The sequence below is a fragment of the Neofelis nebulosa genome, chromosome 2 (assembly GCF_028018385.1).
Source record: "Neofelis nebulosa isolate mNeoNeb1 chromosome 2, mNeoNeb1.pri, whole genome shotgun sequence".
NCBI classification, from domain to species: Eukaryota; Metazoa; Chordata; class Mammalia; order Carnivora; family Felidae; genus Neofelis; species Neofelis nebulosa.
In genome coordinates this window covers 180,085,158-180,111,956 of record NC_080783.1, presented here as the reverse complement: position 1 = coordinate 180,111,956, position 26,799 = coordinate 180,085,158, and the positions used below count along the sequence as shown (strand labels likewise).

Below are 26,799 nucleotides of genomic sequence, written 5' to 3'. Positions count from 1 at the left end.
GGTTTCCTAAAGTTCAGTAGCATGTCCTATATTCTAACTTGGGAACATTATGACCTATAAGATTTTCAGGTTTTGAAAAAGGTATTTTTTATGGGGCACCTGGGTGGCTCAGTAGGTAAATGTCTGACTTCAGCTCAGGTCATGATCTCACAATCTGTGAGCTGGGAGTCCTGCATTGGGCTCTCTGCTGTCAGCTTGGCCCACTTGGGATCCTCTGTGTCCCCCTCTCTCTGCCCCTCCCCTGCTCACGCTCTCTCTCTCCCTCCCTCCCTCTCTCAAAAATAAACAAAAAAAACCCACACTGAACATTAAAAAAAATAAATTTAAAAAAATAAAAAAGGTATTTTTTCCTATGCTTTGAGGAAACTAATTAGCAAAAAGAAGAAAAGATACTAAGTCATTAGTAAATACACAGCTTAGAAATGATGCCTAAATGATTGCTATTAAAAACATTAAGAGTACTATATAATTCACACATAGTACTATTAAAATCAGCCTAATTTTAATTAAGTACATCACAGAAATGAACAAATAGCAAAGACTAAGGAGTAAAAAAAAGTAGGAGACTTGTGCTCAAATAAAAAGTGAATTTGGATTCATTATAACCAATAATCTCTTGGTAAAAATTAGTAAAATATTTTGAATCACAATAAATGTTCAAGGAAATACAGAACACTAACTTACCTTACAATATATGTTTCTTTTAATGGATGATCTAACACAGAACTGTCAGTAGTAAACTTGGATCTTTTCACCTTTCCACAATGCAACCAGGCAAAATAGGCTACAGAGGTAACAAAAGATGCAAATAAATTACAGATCTCACTAAACTCTGCCATTAAAAAAAAAACAAAAACCTGGAATATCACTGAGAGTACTTTGCAGCAAACTGGTCTCCCTGAAAACTTTCTATAATTCCCAAATAATCTAAGTGTAGAATAAATCACCTGATTTGCCACTTTGACTATAATATTTGACTCCACTGAAACAACATTCTCATTCTTTCAACCCCCAAATTGGCAAAGAGAAGGACAACCACCTATAAGGTACTCATGTATACCTAAGGGAATCAAATCCAAGCTCTCAGCTTTTTAAAATACAGATGATATTTTAGCTTACTAAAGCAGACATCCTCCTTCAAAAACCAATCCAAGATAAAATTTCTAGGAGGTCATGAGCTATGATCAATGAGACCAGTATGTGGGGTGCCTGGGTGGCTCAGTCAGTTAAGCGTCCAACTCGATTTCAGCTCAGGTCATGATCTCACGGTTCGTGGGATTGAGCTCCACACTGGGCTCTATGCTGACAGTGCAGAGCCTGCTTGCAATTCTCTCCTTCTCTCTGTCCCTCCCCACCTCAAAAGAATAAAAAATTTAAAAAATGAGACCAGTATATGGACATATATATACAAGGGTGGGTGGTTTACCCTAGGCTGAACAAACAGGGATACTGGAAGAAAGACTGTCTGGGCTTAGACATATAACCTGCCTCCCACTGGTCTATCACTATGCTTCAAGCCTGCTTTCCCAAACTTTAAGCAGATCAAGGTTGTTGGTGTCCTCGGATGTATTACACAGTTGCTGTTCTCTCTTCTTGCATATCTTTGCAGGGATGGCTCAGGTCTCAGCCCCAATCAAACTTTCTCAGGCCTTCACTGATACCCAATGGAAAGTTACCCTGTTACTCCCTTATACTGTCCATCATGTTCCATTACCACAGCCTATGATCAAAGCAATAAACACTATATTAATTTCTTATTTATTGTACTTCCTATACTAGAATGTTAACTTCCAGGGGTGCCTGGGTGGCTCAGTCAGTTAAACATCTGGCTCTTGATTTTGGCTCAGTTCATCAATTTCATGGATTCATGAGTTTGAGCCCCACATCAGGCTCTGTGCTGATGGCATCGAGCCTGCTTGGGATTCTCCCTCTTTCTGCCTCTCCCCTGCTCACACTCTCTCTCAAAATAAATAAACTTAAAAAAAAAAAAAAAAAAAAAAAGAATGTTAGCTTCCAAAAAGCACAGATATTGGGACCTTGTCTATCTTATTCATAACTGTATCCCCAGAGCCTAGGTTAGTACTCGGCACAAAAAAGGTGAATGAATGAATGAATGAATGAAAAAACAAATTGAGGGGCGCCTGGGTGGCACAGTCGGTTAAGCGTCCGACTTCAGCCAGGTCACGATCTCGCGGTCCGTGAGTTCGAGCCCCGCGTCAGGCTCTGGGCCGATGGCTCGGAGCCTGGAGCCTGTTTCCGATTCTGTGTCTCCCTCTCTCTCTGCCCCTCCCCCGTTCATGCTCTGTCTCTCTCTGTCCCAAAAATAAATTAAAAATGTTGAAAAAAAAATTTAAAAAAAAAAAAAAGAAAAAACAAATTGATTTTAAAAATTGTCTGACTCTTGATTTTGGATCACGTCATGATCTCATGGTTCATGAGCCACATGGTGGGCTCCACGCTGACAGTGCAGAGCCCGCTTGGGATTCTCTCTCATTTCCTCTCTCTCCCTCTCCCCTGCTTGCATTCTCTCTTTCTCTCAAAATAAGTAAATAAACTTAAAAAAAAAAAAGGATTTAAAAAATCATTAGTGTCAATTAATACCAAGTGTGGTATGGACAGAGAACAGCCAGAAATCTCATACACTGCTGGAGGGCATGTAAATTGGTAAAACTGCTTTGGAAAATGGGCAGTATCTACTAAAACTGAACATATGAACATCCTATGACCCAGGAATTCCAACAGAATATACCCAATAGAAAAACATACAAACCATTGAAAGACATGAACCAGAATGTTCACAGCAGCTCTATACAGCAATGAAACTCAACAAACTATAACTGCACACATAGGGAAAAAATCTCACAAAGTAACAATGAACTAAAGAAATCAGACACCAGAAAATATCATACTATATCAATTCCATTTATATAAAGTTCAAAAATAGGTAAAAGTAACCTATGGTGTTAGAAGTCGTAATAGAAGGTAACCTAGGTGACTGAAAGGGAACATGGTGGGGAGGCCGGATGTTTCTGGGACGCTGGTCATGTTTCTTGATCTGCATGCTGGTTGCACAGATATGTTTTCTTTAAGAAAATTCATTGACCTGTACATTTGATATGTTCACTTGTCTGTAAATATTTTTCAATGAAAAGTTCAAAAAATGAATGGAGAGTCCATCTAAAGAGGCAGCCTAAGATGTCAAGCCTCTTTGTACTGTTATCCCACTTTCTTACCTTATGACCCAGCATTTCATCTCATCCACCATCAGCAGAGAGATCACCCAAGAGGGGTGATGAATGGGGTAGAAAGGCAGTCAGTCTGACTTGGGCTAGCAAAGGCTTTGGCTTCTAGGAGATACCCACAACAGACTCTCAATGTTGCAGATACCAGAAATCGGGAACATACATACCACCCAGTGCAGGGTGCCACACCCAAGGAAAACATAAGGGAGTTATGGTTGCAGTAAATATGATAGCAGATACATATTGAGCCAATATTATGATAGAAGGTGGAGCCAAAACTCTATGAATTTATGTCATTTAATCCTCAAAATAATCCTAGAACAATGCTAGCACATACTAAGTGCACAGTAGGTACTCAATAATAAATATTTGCTGAATGAAAGGTAGGTGCTATTAGCCCTTCAAAATGATTAACTTGTCCTGGGGCACCTGGGTGGCTTGGTCAGTTAAGCGTCCGACTTCAGCTCAGGTCATGATCTCACAGTTCATGGGCCAGAGCCCTGCGTCAGGATGTGTTCACAGCTCAGAGCCTGGAGCCTGCTTTAGATTCTGTGTCTCTCTCTCTCTGCCCCTCCCCCACTCATGCTGTCTCTGTCTCTCAAAAAAGTGAATAAACGTTAAAAAATTTTTAAATGATTAACTTGTCTCAATGTTACTCTGGATGGCACAGCCTTAATTAGAACCCTGAGCAGCCAGATTCCAATGAACTCTAAACCACTTCACTTTACAACACCTGTGTGAAAGTGGATACTTTAATACATGCCTAAGAGAACTTGCTTCTGTTGTGCTTACTACAATAAGTCAGGCTTCCCAGGCCACTAACTGGGAAGTCAAATGTATCCCGATTTTCTTACCCACAACATGGGGATAATAATAGACTCTTCCTTCTATTCAACAAAAATTTTTAATCACCCATTGTGTGCCAGGCACTATTCTAGAATTAAGTGAGAAAATGCAAAAATGGTAAAAATCACTTCCCCACTCCCTAATCCCTTGCATTTATTTTTAAGAGATAGTGCTTGTTTGTTTTTTTTTTTTTTTAAATAATTTGATTAACGTTATGAAACTCTCATACAATTCACACAAAATTTTGCTTTTAATTTCAGGGGGTTCATAAACCTTATAAAATCCACATATTGCCCTCTATTACGTTAAAAACTGTTGCAGAAGGACTTGGTAAATTATGCTGTCACATCGGAAACCTCCGTTGGCATTCACAAGTACCCAAAAACAGCACGGAAGAGGGTACCATTTTTACGGACAACTAAAAGAGAAAACTGACACATCTAATCATTGTAGTTTCGCAGATAGTAGCCCCGGATAGGAATCTCACATCTCATGTGTCTAAGTCCAGTGCTTTTTCCAACTGTGAAAACAGAAGGCCTTTCTATTCCGGGGTTAGCCTAGAGGAAGTAAAAGACGTGCCAGCAGACTTCTCTCCTAGAAAGAAGGTGGATGAGAGTCCAGCAGTTAAGAGCAGCTCATCTGGGGGTTTAAAAAAAAAAAAAAAAAAAAGACCTGGGTAGGAGCCCAGGCCTCTTACTCACAAAAAGCGACCTAGACAAGTCTCTCTCTGGGCTCAGTTGATACATCCGTAAAATGGAGTCATAACTTCTGCTGCTTTGCCTTCCCTGTGGTGCTTGGTTCACGATGGCTCAAAGGAGGAAAAGATGCAAATGCATCACAAGGGCAAAGCCGATAGAAGATATGGTTACGATCATTAAATGAGAACCTCAGGGCGCTGTGGCCAGGAATACTCACGCTTTTCTGCTGTTGGCTTCCGGTTTCCCCAACTGCAAATTCTCCGTCCCTGACGGAGTGGGAAGCCTTTTACAAATCGGGATGTGGAAAAGAAGAATGCTCCTAATGGGCTTAGAATTTAACAGGCGCTTAGGAAATATATGCTGAACGAATCAATGATTGAGTGCGTCCACAGAGAAAAACCCGCAGTCCCCCTGGCTCAGATCCCCCTACAGCCCCGGAACTCCACACTCACCAGTTGCCTAAGCCCTCCGATTCCACCGTCTCTGCTTCAGGAGCTCGTGGAGCCGCAGCAATTCTAACCTGCCCCAGCTGGACTCCTCTTACAGCTACTGACCGCACGCAGGAGACAAAGCGGGAGCCTACCTGGGAAAGTAGAGAAGATGGAGAAAAGAAAATTTCGCGCCAAACGTCGTGGCCCCGCCCCCAGGCTGTCTCCACGTTCCGTCACCAGCCAGCCATCCAGCCCCGCCCACTTGGGAGGGGATGCACGCCGCTCGTCGGCAAACGTGCAGCAGCCATCATTGATTCGGTCAGCGACGCTGTTAAGCGGAGAGAAGTTCCTTTTCTTGCAGCATTTCCGGTATCAAGATGGTGGCTTCAGCTATTTAAAGACTTTCTGAACCCTTCTCCGTCCCTTTGTGGATTTTTTTTTTATTAAACTGGATGTGACGCATTAAAGGAACCGACGGAAGTAGAACCGAAGGAGTTCGAAAATGGCGAACCGTACGGTGAAGGATGCGCATAGCATCCACGGCACCAATCCTCAGTATTTGGTGGAGAAGATCATTCGGACGCGAATCTACGAGTCTAAGTACTGGAAAGAAGAGTGCTTTGGACTGACGGGTGAGCGGGAGCGCGCGGACTCTTTTCCGCCGCCGTGTGGCCCAGTTCTGACTGGGCGCCTCCAAGACTGGCCCAAGGGGGTGAAACGGAGGGGAATCTGTCAGTCGTTCAGAAAAATCTGAGCGCCTACTATGTACCCAGTTTTGTGTTGATCTCTGGGGATACTTGTGAATATGCTAGCGCCTTAGTCGGAGGCATGTCTGAGTTGGGTTCTGTGGGTCTTTCCATATTTCATAATTATTTGCTGAGTTCCCAAACATTGTTAAGCTCGGGGACCCTAAAGTTCTTAAAGGAATGTTAACATACCTGATACCCAACTCATGGTCTTACTGTCCCTAAATCTGGACCATTTGCAGTATTTCCACGTTCGGATCCTAATATAAATATCAGTTCTTCAGAGAAGAACTGGTAGTCTTTCAGTCTTTGAATTTTGGCTCCTCATTTTAGTAGCTGTTACCCAGTGAACCATGGCTGCTTCTTACTGTAAAATGAGTTTAATGCCCACCTCAAAGGTTTGTTCTAAGGGCGAAATACAATAATGTACAAAAAGTATGGGGCTCTCTGGGTGGCTCAGTCGGTTAAGCCTTCCACTTGGCTCAGATCATGATCTCATGGTTCCTGGGTTCGAGCCCCCACATGGGGCTCTGCGCTGACAGTACAGAGCCTGCTTGGGATTCTCTCTCTGCCCCTCCGTCTATGCCCCTCCTCCACTCGCACTTTCTCTCTCAAAATAAATAAACTTTAAAAAGAAGTACAAGAAGTATTTGGTATAGGGGCGCCTGGGTGGCTTAGCTTCCCACCCTTGGTTTCCGCTCAGTCATGATCCCAGGGTTGGTGGGATGGATCCCCTGCCTTGGGTTCTTCCTCTGTCAGCAGGGAGCCTGCTTGGGATTTTCTCTCCCAGTCAGTCTGTCCCTCCCTCACCTACTGCTGCCGCCGCACCTGTGCTCTCTTTCGAAATAAGTAAACTTAAAAAAAAAAACAAAAAACAAAGTTACAGGTAAATATTTTAAGAAGTATCCAGCAGTGTGCTAGTTGTTGTTACCTATGCCATTACTGTTAACTCCACCTATGCCATTACTGTTGTTGCCACCACTGCTAACTGTGTGTCCATGGACAAGTCATATTGTTTCTCTCAGTCGCCATTAAATTTTGGAGTCATGTCAATTTTGGGGCCTTTTCTCATTACATAATTCTCTCCTCGGATAATCTCCACACTGTAGTTACATGTTATATGTAGATACCTTCAAATTTATCTCTCCCTCTGAGATCTAAATCTCTTGATTCCAAAACATGCCAACTCGGTATGTCCAAAAGTGAACTCATGATCTTTTCTCCCCCAACACTAAGATTATGTTCCCGTCATATAATTTTATGCATCCTGCATCTTCTTTCAACTGTTTATCACAATTTCAATTATTTTTTCAATGCTTTCTGCCTTGCCAGACTGTAAACTCTGTAAGAGTAGTAATTTTGTCCTTCTTTATCCCTTTACCTGTTTCTCTAGTATTTAGCACCCGGCTATAAGTTGTCAACTGTAATGTTGAATGAATTAATATAGAATTTATCGTAAAGGAACTTGAAATCGGATTTATAAGACACTAATGGTGTCTCTCATACATTATTTGCTGTGTGTCAGGTGTTAACATTTGTTTTGTCTCACTTGATTGTCACTATAGCCCTTAAACTTTGTACCTTTATTATTCAGATTTGAAATGACAGGTTAAAAAAGTAAAATGACTTGTCCTAGTTCACACAGCTTGTGTTTGATTTTGAAAACACTTGTGAAAGATAAGGGTTATGTAGTTATAGAGTGGTTTGTTGTTATTTAACTCTTGATCTGGCAGTTTTTTGGCAAACGATGGTGACAAGCATGGGCTCTGAAATTAGACTGCTTACATGTATATCCAGGCCCTGCTACTCTCTGGCTGTGCACCTTGAGCAAGTCACTTAACCTTTCTTAGCCCTCATTTTTCTTAGCTGAAAACAGCCTCAGTGCAGGAACTTCAGAGCTTGCGAAGATTGAGATTATATGAAATGCTTAGCAGAGTATCTCACATATAGTGACACTTCAGTGTATATTGGCTGCTGTTATTATTCCTACTCAGACATGCTTATTCTCCTAATACGAAATTATTGATCAGTATGCAGGAGTACCAAAGCTTGAACTAACTTCTCTCCACTTCACACTGGGAAAAGCTGGGCCTAATGTGTCTGAGATGCCACTTTATTTTGTTTTTGTTTTTGTTTTTAGCTGAACTTGTAGTCGATAAAGCCATGGAGTTGAGGTTTGTGGGTGGTGTCTATGGTGGCAACATAAAGCCAACTCCCTTTCTGTGTTTGACCTTGAAGATGCTTCAAATTCAACCCGAGAAGGATATCATTGTAGAGTTTATCAAAAATGAAGATTTCAAGTGAGTGAAATGTTGACTAGCTAATATAAAAGCTTCAATTTCAGTGATCCAGAATTTGGCTTTGGTTAAGAAGAGTGAAAGCAATGTATCTTATTTCTACAGAGTTCCACCCTACAGACTTTGCTCCTGAGTTCTTGAGTTTGTATTTTGTTTGTTCTGATGGTTTTGATCTTCTTTACATTCCTAGTCTTGGTAACTCCCCCCACCCCCTTGCCTCTGCCACCCAAAAAGCATTTCACAAATTCACTGAACATAGATTAAGCAGAAGTGAGTGCCTAATATGTTGGTAACACTGGATGCTCAAAGATGAAGAAAACTACATTGTGTGGTAAACAAATAGGAAAACTTTCATGTAGATATAGGTTCATGTCCAGACTCTGTTATTGTGACCTTGGAGAAGTTACTACATTTTCTGAGCTTTATTTATCTGTAAAATGGAGATGAGGATACCAATTCAGGATTGATATGAGAGTTAAAAAAGATAGTGCTGGGGGGCCTAGGTGGTGCCTGAGCCCTGACTCATGGTTATGGCATCGAGCCCTGTGTCAGGGTCTGTGCTAAGTGTGGAGCCTGCTTAAGATTCTCTCCCTCCCTCTGCCCTTCTCCCCACTTGTGCATTCTTCTCTCTCTGAAATAAAATTTAAAATTTTATTTAAAAAAGATAGTGCAGTGCCTGTCGCATGGTAAACACCCCCAAAATGTAAGCTGCTCATACTATTTTATTATTCATTCTCAAGGAGCTCACAGACAAGTATAGGAGACAGACATGATAGCTTATTAGGTGCCACCCTCTATTCTAAGGGAGTTACATATAGGTATTTAACCTTCACAACAACCCTATAAAGTTATTACCCCTGTCATACAGGGGAGGAAACCTAGCACAGAGAAATTAAGTAATTTCCTCAAGGTCAAACAGCTAGTAAGTGGCAAAGCTGGCTTCAGTGTACACATTCTTTTGTACTTTATTCTGTTTGTCATATAAAGAACCTGCTGAGTTTGAAATGCCTACTAGTTACTCCAAGTGGAGATTTGAGTGGGTAGTTGGATACAGGAGAAAAGAAAAAGGAATTTTAACAAAACATTAACAGCTAGAAAATAGCTAACTTTTATTAGGCACTATATGCTATGCTTAGCACTGCATGCACATTTCTCACTAAATACACCAAGCCATTAAATTAGGCATTATCATCTCCATTTTACAAGGATTGAGAAAGTAAGTAACTTGCTTAATATAACAAAATCAGTAAGTTATGGACTGAGAATGGTAACCTAGATGACTTTGACTTTTTTCCAGAACCAGCCTTCTATGCTGCCTAGCAACAATTTATATATTCACATCTATGTATATTATTTCTTGTATTGTTAGTAAATATATATGTCCTGTTGTTAAATTCAGTATCTGATTTGATTCTTACAGCAATCCTGTGAGGTAAATAAGTTCTATCTTCATGTTACATAGACTCTGAAAGTTGATCAACATGTCCCAAGTTCCCACAGCAAGTAAATGGTAGAATGGGAACTTGACGCCAGGTCTCCATATTTTAACTTTCTGCTGCCCTATGTTGCCTCTAAAATTGTGGTTTTCTCATATGCCAAAGAAGAGAAAGAACTTGTTCATCCACTACTGATATGAAAAAAGGCAGGTGTGAAACTCAAGAATTTTTTTGAATGGCCTGTAGCTTCATTGTCCTCTGTCTGTCAGGTATGTCCGCATGTTGGGAGCACTTTACATGAGGCTGACAGGCACTGCAATTGATTGCTACAAGTACTTAGAGCCTCTGTACAACGACTATCGAAAAATCAAGAGCCAGAACCGAAATGGGGGTGAGTATGTTGCCAAATGTCTGGACCTTCTTCCCTGAACCAGTTTTTATTTCACCAGTATCTCTCCCTTCACATTGTAACATACGTTGTGAATGTTCCTCTTCATCCATTACATTACCATCTTCATTCAGCTTCTCCACCACCTGCACGGAGTACTCCATCAGACTTTCTGTTAGCCTTACCCAGTCTGTCCCTGGTTGCCTACCTTTTCAATTGCATCTTGTGTCAATCTCAGCCTTCCATCATGTGTTCCCTCCACGTGTGCTCCATCCCATAAGATCTACCTTTAGAATGACCTCTGTAAAAGCCTTCCCCAAACCTCCCAAAGTTAGTTTTCCCTATATCATTACAGTTATTTTTAGTGGTGTCTCTTCTAGCACTTTATTTCACACTGCAGTATAGATTAAGTATACTTCTACTTCTGTAGGAATCCCCTGAAAAATAGTGTGTCCAATGGGGGCAGCTCCATACATTTTTACAAAAAGGTATTTTTTGTGGTAGAGTGGGATTCAGGGTAATACAGTCAAAATATTTTTCTTCTCACTTAGTGTCATAACCAAAGATTAGGAACATTTGCCTTTCCCTTCTAGATGTAACATAAAGCAGTAGAAAGTTAAGATTTTGGTGTTTTACTTTAAATTTTATTAACTTGTTAATTTGTTTATTGAATAAATACATAGTAACTACCAATATCATGCCAGATTCTGTGCTAATACTGGAAATAACATGGTGAACAAGGTGGACATGGTCATGGCCATCGTGGAATTACTTATTTATGATTATACTATGTTAAACTAAGATGGGGTTTCTCAACCTATTGACAGTTTGATCCAGATGATTCTTTGTTGTGGGGAGCTGTCCAGCCCATTGTAGGATGTTTAGCCATTATCCCTGGACTCTGCCCACTAAGATGCCAGTAGCATCCCCGTTAGTTGTGGGTAGCAAAGTAACCCCTGGTTGAGAACCACTGAACTAAGGTAATGTTTACGATAAGAATCCTGAAAAGGCTATTGTTTACCATATAAGATACATGTTCTATATTTAAAAACATAGTGCGTTCACATAAGAATTTGTACTTGAGTTATATGATCTGTTCAAGAACATCACCCCTATACAATTCAGGACTGTTTGCGCTTGCTTTTGTGTTGGGTCTCCTGCTAATTCGGACAGCTTTATTCATCCCTTTATCGCCAGCTCTAAGAAGAGGCCTGTTTCATAGATGGCCTCAGTAGAGGTGAACTGAATGAATGAAGATAAGTGATGACAAGGCTGTGAATGGCTATAGTTTGAGCCAGGTTTGTCAGTAATCCCTTCTCTGTAACTGCCACACTGAATAGCTTTACTAATGAATATGCAGGAAGGGGAGGCTGCAGAGGGTTTACACTTTCTATACCAAGTACTCTATATTTTACATATAGAGTCTTAAACTTCTTTTACTTGTTGGCTATATAAATTTATTTCCAAGTTGCTTAAGCTTATGACTTTTCTTTCAGAGTTTGAACTGATGCATGTGGATGAGTTTATTGATGAACTGCTGCACAGTGAGAGAGTCTGTGATATCATTCTACCCCGGCTACAGGTAAAAGATAAAGGTCTCTTATCAGAGTCACCCTTCTCTCCCCAAGACAGGCAGACAGACAAGTACACATACATAATAAAACACCGGAGCTCTAGGATCCTAGGGGCCCTCTTATTAAGCAGTCTTACTACTATGAAAGAGGGGATTGAGAGTGAAAGGAAAACAGATAAAGTATTTGAAGAGTAGGGCTTTAAAAGTGAGTTAACACAACAAGACTTTCTTCTTTAAAATATTATAAGGAAATTGCAGGATATAAAACAGGAGAGTCAGGAGTGGTAGACTGAGATCTGAACCCCTTAAATATCCTTTATAACCCTGCTCCCTTCCCTAATGATTATCCATGTAGCACCTTTCAGGAATGGGTTTTGCAGACTATGATTTTAAACCTACTGTCATAAAGTACATAGGGAAAACAGATAAAGTAGGTTGCCTAAAGAGAAAGGGAATGGTCTGTAATGGAGAAATGAGCAGGGAATTAGGAGATTAAATTTCTGGGTTGTTGTTATAGCTGACTAGCTGTGGGACCTGGTTTTATTTTCCCATCTATAAAATAGGGAAATTAGACTACTTCGGTGGTCTTTAAAATGCTCTGTGGAACTGTTTTAAGGCTACGGAGAGCAATAAGAGGAAAAAGCCCACATATTCAATCACAGCAACTCCTTTTTTCTTCAAGTTACATACTGGGCTTGAGAGTGAGATTTCATTTGAACAAAGACTTTTGCTCTTTTAAATGGCTTTATTATTAAAGTGTAACTGACATACATTAAACTACATACAATTTGATAAGTGTACAATTTGGTAAGTTTTGCCATATGTATACACCCTTGAAACTGTCCTCACAATCAAAAATAGTGAACATATCCATTATCCCAAAAGTTTCCTTTTTTCCTTTTGGGTAATCCCTTCCTTCCCTTCTCCCTCACCCTTAAGCAACCATTGATATGCTGTCACAATAAGATTTGTTTGTGTTTTGGAATTGATACAGTATATACTCTTCTTTTTTTGTCTTTCACTCAGCAAAGTAATATTTATTTCATAATAATTATTTCAAAGTAGGGAATAGAGTGAAATGCAGGTATCTGATAAACGGGTCAGATGAGGCAGCAAATCAGCTGGATAAAAAGCAGTTGGTAGGTAAGTGCTCACATTTAAATGCAGTGAACCAATTCTTCCTCCATAGTGACCCAGTTAAAGGAACCTATAAAATAAAAATCCTGAAAATGAGTGTGATATATATTTCCTGTTACGTATTGGCTATTGTAGACTGTAGTAAAGAGAGTAAGATTTCGGGGTGCCTGGGTGGCTCAGTAGTTGGTTAAGCACCTGACTCTTGATTTCAGCTCAGGTTATAATCTCACCATTCATGACACTGAGCCCTGTGTCGGGCTCTGCACTGACAGCACAGAGCCTGCTTAGGGTTCTCTCTCTCCCTCTCCCTCTCTCTCAAAATAAATAAACTCTAAAAAAAAGAGTAAGATTTCAAAACTGAAAGCGTGCTTTCAGGGCCCGATTCTCACACTTCATTATGATTATGTTAGCAATCGTTATTAGCTGCTATCATTTTTAAAAATACTACAAGAAATGGATTACTTTCAAGTGCAATCAGTTTGTAGCCAAAGGATTGAAAGTCCATTCAGCTTTAAGCAAGACTATTGGTGTAAAGAAGATGGTCTGCAGAGTCTAGAAGACCACAAAACATGCACTGAGAGAGAAAATTGAAATCTGACTGATGTATATCACCAAGAAGTGTGTTCTGGTGTGGGCCTCTATCTGTTTTGGATGAAGTGATCCTTAACACTTTCTTTTGTTCTGATTCTGTCCTTGCTAAGTACCTCATCAATTTAGCTTCTGATGTGCCTGGACATTGACAACAAGCTGCTCTGGGATGAATTCAAATTTCATCAAACACAAATACAATGAATTAATATAGTGATTTTAGTAGCTTCTGAGTCTTGTGAGCATTAGGGATTTGGGATGCCCTGTCTGATGCAGTCTTAGATCACAACTGATCACAAACTGGTAATCCTGTGACTGGAGGGCCTTCTTCCAAGGAGCTCTTTAATGAGGTATTGACTTCACTGAGTGGCATCTTTGTCTCATTTCTCTCAAACTTCATAGAATTTTGTTAGGGATGAGTGAGATGTAAGCTAAATATTACTATTTATTCTAGGGCTGTCCAACATTCTTTATGTCCTAGACAGGAGAAAATGGTAAAGGGATCTTATGACCCAGCAAGTCCATTTGGCATTTTTTAACTCATCTTTGCCTTTCAGTTCCTTAATCATAGATAAGCCTGCTAGGTCACATCTCAGAAGAAAATGGAATCAGGAGTCCCAGTGTTCACACTGAATGACTCACACTGAACTGTATAGACAGTTCTCTAAATCCTGAGTCAGGTAGAGAGTTGGTGGTATTCCAGAGCAGGACCCAAGGCACTCTTTAGTCGCCAAACTGGGCTGAGCCTCAGTGGGTCTCTTAGGGGAGATTCTGCTCTGAACCCCTGTTGCAACTACCAGCCACCAGAGTCACAGCTGTGAACATACTGGTCCTTGTGTATGAGGCTCCATTTTTTATTCAAGGCTATACCTATACGGCTTGATATTTCAGTGACTGGAAGAGTAAAAGACCACAGAGAATAAGCCAACAGAAAATGAAGTTGTTACCTTCAACTTTGTATTTATGTGTTTACAGGGGGATATGTGAGTATTGGTTCCAAGTATGTTAGATTCCTTAGGAAAATCTTGAACTGTCTAGGATGTCTTTGAAATGAAATTGCCTCAGCTGTTGCTCCCTAGTCTTCCTGTCAATCCCAGAAGCCCAGTGTTGGGGCTTCAAGACATAGATGAGAGAACAAGGCCCTCTAACTCTCATTATGCTTTCCATAGAAACGCTATGTGCTAGAGGAAGCTGAGCAACTGGAGCCTCGGGTTAGTGCTCTAGAAGAGGACATGGATGATGTGGAGTCCAGTGAAGAGGAAGAAGAGGAAGATGAGAAGGTCAGGCTCTCTGGGAGCTTAACAGTTGAAGGAGGGATAATTATGGGGAAGGGATGGGGGAATGGTCCTTTCTTGTTTTGTTTTCAGACTTTACTTTTTAACTTTCTTTAACCAAAAAATACGATATTTAAGAGTATGAGCATTGAATTAAATAGACTTTGATTCGTATCTCAGCTCTCCACAATCTTGTGCAAATTTATTTCAGTCTTTTCTTTTGTAAAGCAAGGCTAATGATACCTTTCTCTTAGGATTGTTATGGATATTAATAAAAGGATATATACAACGCCCTTAGCACAGTACTGGGACATTATAATTGCCTCATAGTTGGCAGCTATTTAAATAAATACTTAGGACAAGAATAATAATACTGTGCATAGTTGAACCTATCCTAAGGAGTAAGCCTAGTTTAGAAAAAGAAAATACCTGAGGTGCCTGGGTGGCTCTGTCAGTTAAGTGTCCAACTTTGGCTCAGGTCATGATCTCACGGTCAGTGAGTTCAAGTCCCGCGTTGGGCTCTGTGCTAACAGCTTAGAGCCTGGAGCCTGCTTTGGATCCTGTGTCTCCCTCTCTCTCTGCCCCTCCCCACCTTGCACACATGCTCTCTCTTGCTCTAATAAACATTAAAAAAAATTTTTTAAAGAAAAATACCTGCTGCATGATCGTGTTCTTTACTAGTTATAATGCTGAAAAATTGAAAGGAACCCAGCTGTCAGGGAGCACTCAGGTAAACTATTAAAACTATTAGCCATTAAAACTGTTATGAAAAGTACTGTATATGATAACGTAGAAGTATTTATGGTTGAATTAGAAAAGAAGGATCTGAAACATTTGTGATTAAAATATGTATAAAAAAAGGCTGGGGGGGGGGGGGGAAACAAGAAATGCTGGATTATGGATTCTGACTGCAAATGGAAGTGTAGTTCTGAGCCAGTAGGCTCCCTTTAAGGTGAGTGCCAACAGAAACATTCATGAATTGAAAGCCATGCAAGGCTGAGGTGCTCTTATGTGGTTGAGTAAACCAAAAGTAGGCATTCTGTTTTTCTTTTCTTTTTTTTTCTTTTAAAGTTTATTTATTTTGAGTGAGAGAAAGCACAAGCGGGGTAGGAGCAGAGAGAGAGGGAGAGAGAAAATCCCAAGCAAGCTCTGCATTTAATGCAGTGCCCAGTGCAGAGCTCGATCTCCTGAATGCTGAGATAATGACTTGAGCCAAAATCAAGAGTCAGACACTTAACCAAAAGAGCCACCCAGGCACTCCTGTTTTTCCACTTTTTTGATGGAAAATTTCAATCACGTGCTAAAGTGGAGAATGTGCCTCCATTTATCCATTACCTAGCCTCCATGATATCAACTCAGCCATTTTATTTCTTATGTATATCTATACCAAATTGCCCCCACACCAATTTTCTTGACCTATATCACAGCTATCCTGTATTTCATCCGTATTTCAGACAAGGCCTAACTGTGATACCATTAGCACCTCCAAATTAACAGTAATTCTTTAATATCAGATATTCAGTGTTGAAATTAAAACTATATGTTAACTAGAATTTAAATTAACCTTGAAACAAGGAAAAAGACAAATATTCAGGATTCACATATCCCCAATTGCCCTATATTTTTTAAGTTTGAATTAGTATTCAAAAGAGCCATAAAACAGGTCATGTTATTCTATACAGATTTTTACAATCTGTGTTTTTCTGATTGTGTCCCTGTGGGGTCACTTAAATTTGTCCCTTATATTTCCTATAAACAAATTCTTAGATCTGAAGGTTCAGTTGGATTTGAGGTACTTAGAGTAGAGCAACACTACTTTATAGGTACTGGTGTGTACTTCCCCAAGGGTGAGCAAAGTCTGGCTGTCTTTTTTTGTCAAATTAGGAGCTATGGTGCCTAGATGATCTCTGCCTAGACCCATTAGCGGTTGTAAGATGGTGATACTCTAATTTGTCTTTTCATCATTTGTTACCTAAAACATTGCTGTGAAGAGAAATCTCCCACATCAACACTTAATTTTTCCTAGGTACAGTTGATATAGAAAAAAAGATCAATACTTGATTATTTCTCTTTATCAGTTTCTAAAATAATTAGTTGACTCCATAGTATCCTCCCAATGTGATCAATGTGGTTTTGTGCCTGGTAACATTGTGAACTCATGGATTTAAGCAAATTGGATGTTTGGAACCATCATGGTCCTTGCTGATGCTGAAACTGTCCCCCCCTCAAGTGGGGGACCCCCAACTTGACTCAGGAGACTGATATAATCATGGTAATCTCAGCCTCCTTGCTTCTGATACATTCTAGTCATGTCTTCGAAGCTTCTGCCCCAAACCTGAAATTAGCCATTTTTCCAGGGAGCCCTTGGTTTCACTTAAAGGGATAATGGTATTTAGATACCACAGTCTGGGCACTATAAATGCTCATTGCTATGGGTTTGGTCAGTATCTCTAAGTCTTTACAGTTGGCAGACCCGGAGGAAATTTTTAAGATTAAAGTACAGCATGAGTTTATACTTTAATCTTGATCTTACATCTGTATCTCTTCTTTCTCATTGGAAATCCAGCTTCTTAAGGAGATAAACAGAATTACTTCTCACTATTCTCACATTGTCCCAGAATAAAGGTACCAACACTAGAATAATAGTGGGATTATTGGAAACCATTCAGTTTACTTGGTAGTTCTTTTTGTCCTTAGGGTTCTCTATGTATTTGTTGTTTTAAAGTCACTTGGAGGTGGAATTTGGGCCAGGATGAGGAGGGGGTGTATATACTGTTCCTAAATGGTTCTGTGTAAGTTATCTCTTTTCCAGTTGGAGAGAGTGCCATCACCTGATCATCGCCGGAGAAGCTACCGAGACTTGGACAAGCCCCGTCGTTCTCCCACACTGCGCTACAGGAGGAGTAGAAGCCGGTCTCCCAGAAGGTAAGGCCCTAGTCATTGGCCTCTTCCAGAGAGACTTTTAGCACGGTAGCAAAGAAGTTTGGACGTCAAAGAAGGAAAAAATTCAGATTGTGAAGAATGTTTGCCTAGTGTATTAATTGCTATAGAACAACCACCTGCAAAACCTCTGTGGCAGACAGTAACCATTTATGTAGTTCACAAGGCTACAGTCAGTGATTTGAAGCTGGGCTAGAATAGAATAGGCAGTGTAAGTTCACTCACCCATTTTGTGGTCAGCTGTCTGTTGGCTAGTATAAGATGGCTTTTAACTAAGATGACTGAGGCAACTCATCTCTTCTCCATGTGTCTCATTCTAGGCTAAGTTAGGCATGTTCTCATGGCAGTGGTAGAATTCAAGAGCAGACAGCCTCAGTCACACCCTCAGTGGGAGGGTGTTAATAAAAAGTTACAGAGCAAAGGGCATGGATACGAGTGAAGAATTTGGACAGTTTTTGGAATCTACAACTGCAGCGCACCTACTAAGGTTTTCCTCTTTTCTCTCTGTATAGGCGGAGTAGGTCTCCTAAAAGGAGGAGGTAAGCCTTCAGTTGATTTGTAATGAAAGATAGGGTATTGGGGAAGGGGGGGGTGCTGTTGTGGTGAATATATTGTCAGATAAAGGAATCTGACCAGTCATCTCCACAGCCCCTCCCCTCGCCGAGAAAGGCATCGGAGCAAAAGTCCAAGACGTCACCGCAGCAGGTCTCGAGATAGAAGGCACAGATCCCGCTCCAAGTCTCCAGGTATAGCCTTTGGGCCTTTTGCTATTGGTTGTCTTAAAGAACTGTAATTAGCCTAGTCAGCCTCCTGCAGTACAGAAATGCCTGACTGTATTATTGCTTGAAAAGAAAAGGAAATGAACTTAGAATATGAAAGTTAAGAGTTCACATCTTGACTCTCCTTTATAAGATTTGCTAAAAAGATGATGAGCTTCAGTTTTTTCATCTGAAATTATAGGAACACCACCCAACAGAGTAGTGGTAAATAAATGTGATTTTTGTGAAATCAGCCATAAAGCCTTGAATGTATATAAAGTGGGTTCAGTTTTTCTGACCACCGCCCCCACAACACACACATTTCAGAGAAGTGCTACCAACAAGAGCTGTCTCTAGCATAAGCCAAAAAAAATATTAAGCCAATTAAAGGGATTGGGGGAAGTGAAAGTGCCAGTGAGGGAGTAGGTAGGTAGAATACCACTCATCCAGTGGCCCTTTCTTCCCTAGGTCATCACCGTAGTCACAGACATAGGAGCCACTCAAAGTCTCCTGAAAGGTATGGACTGATCTCTATTTTGACTTAAGAATTTTTTCTTTATTCAGAAATTAAAGCCCCAGTCATAACTAAGTTAGACCTAAAGTTTTGTTTTGATGGGAATATTTAGGAATTTTCCTTTATTACAGGACAAAATTGGCCTTTTGCCCTAAGAATTTTTAGAACTATGTATGTTTCGTGTTCGTTTGTTTTTTCCTCATAGGATTACAGCTTTGGATAGTGGTAAGGGCATGAGCTTTGGTCTCAGGAGACCTGTGATTAAATCCCAACTTTTAACACCTAACAGTTGAGTGACATTGGACAAAGTCACTTTCATTTGATAAATTTTCATTAGAAACCTCTATATGCTATTATACTCTGTCAGGTGCACTCTTAACCTCTCAGAGCCCATTTTCTCAATGGCAAATTTTGGATAGTAATGCCTCACTCAGTGTTGCTCTGAGACAGTACACCAAGCACATTTAATAAATATTAGGTATTGGGGTGCCTGGGTGGCTCAGTCAGTTGAGCATCTGACTTTGGCTCAGGTCATGATCTCACAGCTCATAGGTTTGAGCCCCGCATCGGACTCTGTGCTAACAGCTCGGAGCCTGGAGACTGCTTCTGATTCTGTGCCTCCCTCTCTCTCTACCCCTAACCTACTCCCATTCTTTCTCTGTCTCTCTCAAAAATAAATAAACATTAAAAAATAATAATAAATAAATATTAGGTATCTCCATCCCCGTCAGTATCTGCATGCCCCTGTCTTCCTCAGAAGTTCTTGCCTAGCTCCTTTAACACCTGTATTAAGATTTGTATGTGTTACCATTTCAGATCTAAGAAAAGCCACAAGAAGAGCCGGAGAGGGAATGAGTAATGGACTCAGTTTGGTTTTAGTCCAAATGGCCTCATGTGGATCTGAAGTCACCTGTCTATGTGGAAGTATCAAGACCTACACCTTAGGCAGCTATGAGAATATTTTAGCTCTTTTTAACCAAGTTTCTCCACTTTTTTTTTTTTTTTAAATGAAAGAGGTGCTGAGTTTTGTATCGCTCTTTGAATCATAATCCACATTTGAAGGATAGCACTTCCCAAGGGCTGCTTTCGACCCCTCTGTACAACCAACCTTGACTGTACTCAACTTTGTAAGGGATTTGAGGGGTGGAGAGGATGAATGGCAAGGAGAGGATGTGGCTGCATGGTTACCCTTTTGTTATTAAATTTTACACATCCACTTTCCGTATTTCTGTAGTTTAGTTTTGGTTTGCTCCGTAATTAGAACTGTTCTGAGAATCCTGAGATTTGTGCTGCTGCTGTTACACTCAAAACTCAAGTCAGTAAAACCTATTCTCTCCCAGACTTTTTTTCAGCAGCACTACGTAATAAACATGAAAACTGATGAGTTAGCAGCAGCTTTGTAAGAACAGAATGTATTCAAATGTTAAGACTTCTTCTGGATCATTTAATCCAGTTGCATTGAACAGTTCAACAATGGAACTTAACACCTATTACACAACATTCTTATATGTTTTTTCTTCCCCATAAGCCTTGAATTCTAGGTTATGGTGCTCAGCCTTTACCTTGAAAAGACTCATTATTTTCCAAGTTTAGTCGGTAGCAGTGGGCCTATAAGATTGAAAAGGAGAGTTAAGTATCTAATACCATTCACGGTTTTGACTTCATTTGCTGGCAAATAGTGCCATTTATTCACAAAGTTAGAAAGTACAGCAGGAAGAGGCCAAGCTTTAGAGGGGGCAGGTGGTGAAAGTTCTTTTGGTAGTAAAATGATGCATTCAATTTTACTTAAAGTACAGAGACTGCTACGGTATATCTAGATAAAGCCCAGGTTGTTAGAAGTAGGAATTGGAGTTGAGCATAGTGATCTAACCCTGAATTGACAACATTTAGGTAATTGTGGAAGATGTAGAATTAAATGGGGGCTGCCCAGGAAGTGTGTGTTTATGTAAGAAAAGCCAACAACAGAAGCATAGGCAACACTCAACACTGGTGAGAGAAAGCAATGCAGTCAACCACCTGAAAATGGAAATGAACTTTCAGAAAGGTAGAAGAATTAGGAGACAGTATATCAAAGAAGCTAAGGGTTTGAGGATTTAGAAGCAAAATAAGAACTGCAAAGTGTCCGTGGGCATTGATAATCAAGGTGTTGAGACCTTTGCTAGAAGAGTTCATTCTACTAGTACTTAACTTTTTTCCTTTAAAAAGGAAACAGTGGAAAAAAGAGGGGTGGGGGGAAGTGACTGGACTTCCCACAGCTCTGGACCTACCAAGAATTCTGAAGACCAATTGCCTCATAGGATCTAGTTTCTTGGGAAGCCAGATCTGGTCACAGGATTAACATTCTTTTGCTTACTGTTGAACTGAAGGACTTTTGCAGCAATGTTAAAGCATTTTGGGAGATTTGAGATTTTACATTCTTCAACGATTCCTCACCTGGTAATACTTGAGCTGATAAAAGTCATCCATAAGAGCTAATGTTATTCATCATACAACTATATATAAGACTGCCTTTAAGAATTAAATATAAGCACCTCTATTTATATCTGTTATAGAGTCCTAGAAGTTAGTTCTTTACCAAAGTGATCCGGATGGAAAGAAATGTCTTCTGGCTTAATGACCTATGGACCAACCAAGCATATTGTTAAAATATTCATTTTAAAGTTTAAGATTAAGAAATTGAAAAACCTGCAAAAAAAAACCCACAGAAACTCGACAATCTTAAATAACAGAAATAAGCCTCGCCTCCTCAAACTATAAACTTAAAGCATACTTATTTAGGTGTATGGAGAGATCTGAACCAAATTGTAGTACAGCCAGCCTAAAACAGGAAGCAGATTGTTCCTATTCTTTTATTAGTGACAAAGAATTGCAGATGAGATGAAGTCTAAGGACAAACTTTGCTGAAGGGCCATTTCTGTCATCTGTGTGCTAGCCTACTGGATGAGGCCTTGGAACTGTAGCTTTGTAAACCTTTTTTGACTGTAGCCTATATTAATAAACATTTTACATTTTACCCCTTTACACATGTATTCTATACTGAAACATTTCAGGAAAAAAACATTATGCAAAATGCATTCTGATATTTCCTATACAGTATTTTGTGGGTTTTTAAAATTTTTTTTAATGTTGAGAGAGAGAGACAGAGCAGGAGCGGAGAAGGGGCAGAGCAAGAGAGGGACACAGAACCCAAAGCAGCTCCAGGCTCCGAGCTGTCAGCACAGAGCCCGAAACGGGGCTCGAATTCACAAGCCATGAAATCATGACCTGAGCCGAAGTTGGATGCTCAACTGACTGAGCCACCTAGGCACCCCTTAATACATTTTTAACACTGGGTGCAAACTACAAATTGATTTCACTTCCCACAATTAATTTGGTTAAATCTTCCAATATAAGAACTCAACTGAAAGCCTCATTCCCTGAGCCCCTTTCTGTTATTTCCCGCATATAGATTGATCTGAGGTTAAATAAGCATTACTCAGAAAAGAAGGACCACAGATGCTGGTCACTCCCTGCAGAAAGTTAAAGTAACAAGTTCTCCAGACTCAAAAAAAGACCATTAACAGGATGCATGGGTGGCTCAGTCAAGCATCTGACATGATCTCACAGTTTGAGTTTGAGCCCTGCATCAGGCTCTGTGCTGACAGCTCCGAGCCTGGAGCCTGCTTCTAAATCTGTGTCTCCCTCTCTGCCCCTCCCCCACTCATGCTCGTTAGCTCGCTCTCAAAAATAAATAATAAACATTAAAAAAAACCATTAACAAAGTGATGTTTTAAAAAAATGCAAAGTATACATGTTCAAAGATGAGATTAAATAAGCTTAGTAGAGCTTAAATGAAGATTTAAAAAACTGGACAAATAAAAGCCTTATTATAAAGCAATATAAAATAAATATAAGGCATACAAAAAATAGGCTGGAGAAAATAAATATGGGAAATAATTTTTAAAAGACATATAAAGGTAGTAAAACACTTGAAATCCTACATATGCATAATTCACATTCCTGATGAAGAAAATTGAGCAAATTTAAATATCCAGATACAAGAAAATTTTCTTGAAATAATGAACAATCTATTAAGAAATAGCCTGATGAAGGTAAGACACAAAGAATTACAAGGACATCTAAGCAGAGAAATCAAGTCCTGTATAATGAGGGGGAAAAAATCAAGCTGGTCTCAGATCTTAGAACAAACTTCACAAGGCATTGAAGCAAAAGGCTCTAGGGGTAAAGTTGTGAAAGGAATTTTGTACCCACCCAAAGTTGTCTAAAATGTAAAGGGGGTGGGGCGCCTGGATGGCTCAATCAGTTGAGCAATGGACTTGCGAGGGTCATGATCTCGCAGTTCCAGTTTGTGGGGTCGACCCTGTGTCTGGCTCTGTGATGGCAGCTTGGAGCCTGGAGCCGCTCTGGACCTCTCTCTCTGCCCCTCCCCCATGTGCTAGCTCTCTCTCAAAATAAAACATAAAAAAAAATTTTTTTTTAACATAAAGGGAAAGGACGCCTGGGTGGCTCAGTTGGTTAAGCGTCTGACTTCAGCTCAGGTCATGATCTCATGTTTTTGAGTTCAAGTCCTGCTCTGTGCTGTCAGCACAGAGCCTGGAGCCTACTTTGGATTCTGTGTCTCCCTCTCTCTCTGCCCCTTCCGGACTCCTGCTCTGCCTCTGCCGCTCTCTCTCTCTCTCTCTCTCTCTCTCTCTCAAAAATAAACAGTAAAAAAAAATTAAGAACAAAATGTAAAGGGAATATGCATTCTAATCACTTAGGAAAAAAATGCCTGACAATAAAACTCACCCAACAAGAAATTAATCAAATTCAGGATTTGGGAATAAAAAGCAGCAGTAAAAGGAATGGTAGTAAACATTTTAAAAGCTAAATAAAAATGGGAAATAGTTTTAGGACTTGATGTGAACAAAATGTGTGGATTTTGTTTTTCATAATAGGAGTCCTACACTTCACTAAAACATACATGAAAACCAGGAAAAAATAACTCCAGCCTCTTTAATGTTTTCTATAATTGCCCTTAATTTTAGGAGGAGTCTTTTAGTGGGGCACCTGGGTGGCTCAGTGGGTTGAACATCTAACTTTTGATTTTAGCTCAGGTCATGATCCCAGTGTTTGTGAGATCAAGCCCCGTGTCGGGCTCCACACTGAGCATGGAGCCTGCTTAATTAAGATTCTCTCTCTCTCCCTCTGCCCCTCTCCCCTGCTCATTCTCTGTCTAAAATTAAAAAAATTTTTAAGGAAATCTTTTAGAACTACCATAGAAAAAAATTTTTAAGTTGAGCAGTTCATTTCACTTTTTGTTAAATCCAGGTAAAATTAATTTGCTATATTTACTGAACATAGCACATGAGCCCACTTTCTAAAAACTCGTTGTATGTATGTTTGTCTATGTTTAAGAGAGATAGCTGGGGATTGCCTGGCTGGTTCAGACAGAAGAGCATATAGCTCTTGACTGGGGATATGAGTTTAAGCCCTACATTGAGTATAAAGATTACTTAAATAACTCTGCTTTGGGTCCTCTGTTCCCTCCCTCTCTCTGCCCTCCCCTGCTTTTGACGCTCTCTGTCTCAAAAATAAACATTAAAAATAGTATTAAAATAAACCTGAGGCGTGCCTGGGTGGCTCAGGCAGCTGAACGTCCAGCTTCGACTCAGGTCATGATCTCATCGTGAGTTCGAGCCCTGCGTCGAGCTCTGTACTGACCGCTCAGAGCCTGGAGCCTGCTTCGGATTCTGTGTCCCCCTCTCTCCGCCCCACCCCTGCTTGTGCTCTCTGTCTTTTAAAAATGAATAAACATAAAAAAAATTTTTTTAATAAAAAAATAAAGTAACCCTGAGGTTTAAAAAGTATTTCTGATTGATGGATGATTTCTATACTTTGTTCCTTTATTTAATACTTTTTTTAAATGAATACATTTAAATTATCCTTCACAAGGGAAAAAATTAGTTGTTCCGACTTTAAAGGTATTTTATAAGCTCACCAACACATTTGATGTATTTTTGGGGACCACAAAATGGTAACCACCTTCCTGGAGGCAGTTTGGCAATATATAGCAGGAATCCTAAAACTTTTACCTTTTTTACCTAATAATCCCATATACAAATATAAGTATATATCTATATATATTCACCATGCTAGAATATATACAAAAATAGCTTTATCCCATCATCTTATATAATTTTTAATATAAGGAAAAAACAGCAAAAATGTCCATCTGTAGGGCACTTAACAAATAAATTGTATGGTACAAAATTAATATTCATACTTTGAATAATCTTTAATGGCAATGGAAGATACTAATCTCTCCATGTCATTAAACATTATACAAAACATTTCAAAACAATATGGTCTTAAGTGTGGTGTGTGTGTGTACTCTGAATAAAGATTGATAATTTTGGCACTTCCAACTGCTCTACAATGAATTTGAATTCACAATCAAAAACTTTTAAGTTTACAACTTCTAAGAGAAGTTTACAAACTTCTAAAACTGAGCTGCTGCTGGTATAAATTACAAACTTAGAGTATTATTACAGTTTTCCACTTGGAACAGTTTTGCCAGTTACTGAGCACTGGTAATTGCTGAAGGAAGGACAAGTGAGATACTGAAAATTACTATATAGAACACTGTCACAAAAGTAAAGCCTAAATTACTGGGCTTTATAAAACCCCCAAAATATGTTTTTCCAGGTGATATATACCTCTTTCCTTTAGAAAGTAAAGCTGAATTAGGGACAGTCTCTTATTGGAGATTTAGTAATCTCAATACCTAACAGGGTGCTCAAACTCACAACCCCAAGATCAAGAGCTGCATGCTCTTAAGACTGGGTGCCTCAGAGATTTTTTTTTTTTAACGAAAGTTTCAAATAAATACAAAAGAACAGTAAAAATGAACACTTTACACACCTCATCATCTGTTCTCCAAGACTTGAAAAAAGATTAAATACATGAACGCTATTTAAAAAAAACCTGAATGCTGAGTGTCTAGGTGGCTCAGTCAATTAAGTATCATCTGACTTCAGCTCAGGTCATAATCTCACAGTTCACGAGTTTGAGCCTCACATTGGACTCTGCTGTCATCGCAGAGCCTACTTCAGATCCTCTGTCTCCCCCTCTCTCTGCTCCTCCCCCACTTGCTCTCACTCTCTCTTCCTCAAAACTAAAAACATTAAAAAACAAAAACAAAAACACCAATGTTCCAAGTCATATAGGCATACCTCGTTTTACTGCACTTCACTTACTGCCCCTCAAAGATCCTGAGGTTTTTTGTTTTGTTTTGTTTTGACCAATTGAGGATTTATGGCAACCCTGCATGGAGCAAGTCTATTGGTGCCTTTTTTTCTGATAGCATTTGATGACTTTGCGTCTCTATCACATTTTGGTAATTCTCACAATATTTCAAAGTTTTGTATTATTGTATATATCACGGTGATCTGTGCCATGGTTTTGGGTGTCACAAACCATGCCCATATAAGATAGCAAACTTAATAAATGCGTGTGTTCTGACTGCTCTACCAATCAGCCATTTCCTCATCTCTCTCTCTCCCCTTGGGCTTCCCTTTTCCCTGAGACATAATATTGAAATTAGGCTAATTTAGAACCCTACAGTGGCATCTACGTGTTCAAGTGAAAGGAAAAAATCAATCTATGTGGCAAAACTACATTTTTGTCTTATTTTAAGAAATTGTTACAGGGGCGCCTGGGTGGCTCAGTCTGTTAAGCCTCCGACTTCAGCTCAGGTCACGATCTCACGGTCCCCGTGAGTTCGAGCCCCGCGTCGGGCTCTGGGCTGATGGCTCAGGGCCTGGAGCCTGCTTCCGATTCTGTGTCTCCCTCTCTCTCTCTCTGACCCTCCCCCGTTCATGCTCTGTGTCTCTCTGTCTCAAAAATAAATAAACGTTAAAAAAAATTAAAAAAAAAAAAAAAAAAAAGAA

The 26,799-nt window shown here is 39.8% G+C and overlaps 2 protein-coding genes across 8 annotated transcripts in view; one reads left to right on the top strand and one right to left on the bottom strand.

Annotated features, from left to right (window-relative positions):
• ORC1 (origin recognition complex subunit 1) overlaps positions 1 to 5,470 on the bottom strand; it is a 32,336-nt gene extending 26,866 nt beyond the window's left edge. For 3 of the 6 annotated variants that reach the window (XR_009258132.1, XM_058717392.1, XM_058717397.1), the window contains exons 1-3: positions 5,239 to 5,470; positions 5,004 to 5,052; positions 685 to 784 (exon numbers count right to left, since the gene is read on the bottom strand). The gene's annotated coding sequence lies outside the window, so the exon portion shown is untranslated. The other 3 variants (XM_058717395.1, XM_058717394.1, XM_058717396.1) reach the window with 3 other exon arrangements.
• A 112-nt stretch (positions 5,471 to 5,582) lies between these two features.
• On the top strand, positions 5,583 to 19,871 carry PRPF38A (pre-mRNA processing factor 38A). 2 transcript variants are annotated; one of them, XM_058717399.1, is made up of 10 exons: positions 5,583 to 5,849; positions 8,104 to 8,263; positions 9,966 to 10,087; positions 11,581 to 11,666; positions 14,552 to 14,662; positions 17,469 to 17,581; positions 18,109 to 18,135; positions 18,245 to 18,342; positions 18,823 to 18,871; positions 19,685 to 19,871. In XM_058717399.1, the coding sequence occupies exons 1-10, from the start codon at positions 5,720 to 5,722 to the stop codon at positions 19,725 to 19,727; spliced, it is 939 nt and encodes a 312-aa protein (XP_058573382.1). In that variant the 5' UTR covers positions 5,583 to 5,719; the 3' UTR covers positions 19,728 to 19,871. The 2 variants fall into 2 exon arrangements, with proteins under 2 accessions (XP_058573382.1, XP_058573381.1); XM_058717398.1 differs by having other exon boundaries at positions 18,233 to 18,342.
• The last annotated feature ends 6,928 nt before the right edge of the window (positions 19,872 to 26,799 follow it).

Bases quoted from the DNA above. Each gene is read 5' to 3' on its own strand.
- PRPF38A (XM_058717398.1), top strand. From the start codon at position 5,720: ATGGCGAACCGTACGGTGAAGGATGCGCATAGCATCCACGGCACCAAT. The intron at 5,850-8,103 runs GTGAGCGGGAGC...TTTTGTTTTTAG, and splicing joins AGAGTGCTTTGGACTGACGG to CTGAACTTGTAGTCGATAAA. The intron at 18,343-18,822 runs GTATAGCCTTTG...TTTCTTCCCTAG, and splicing joins ATCCCGCTCCAAGTCTCCAG to GTCATCACCGTAGTCACAGA.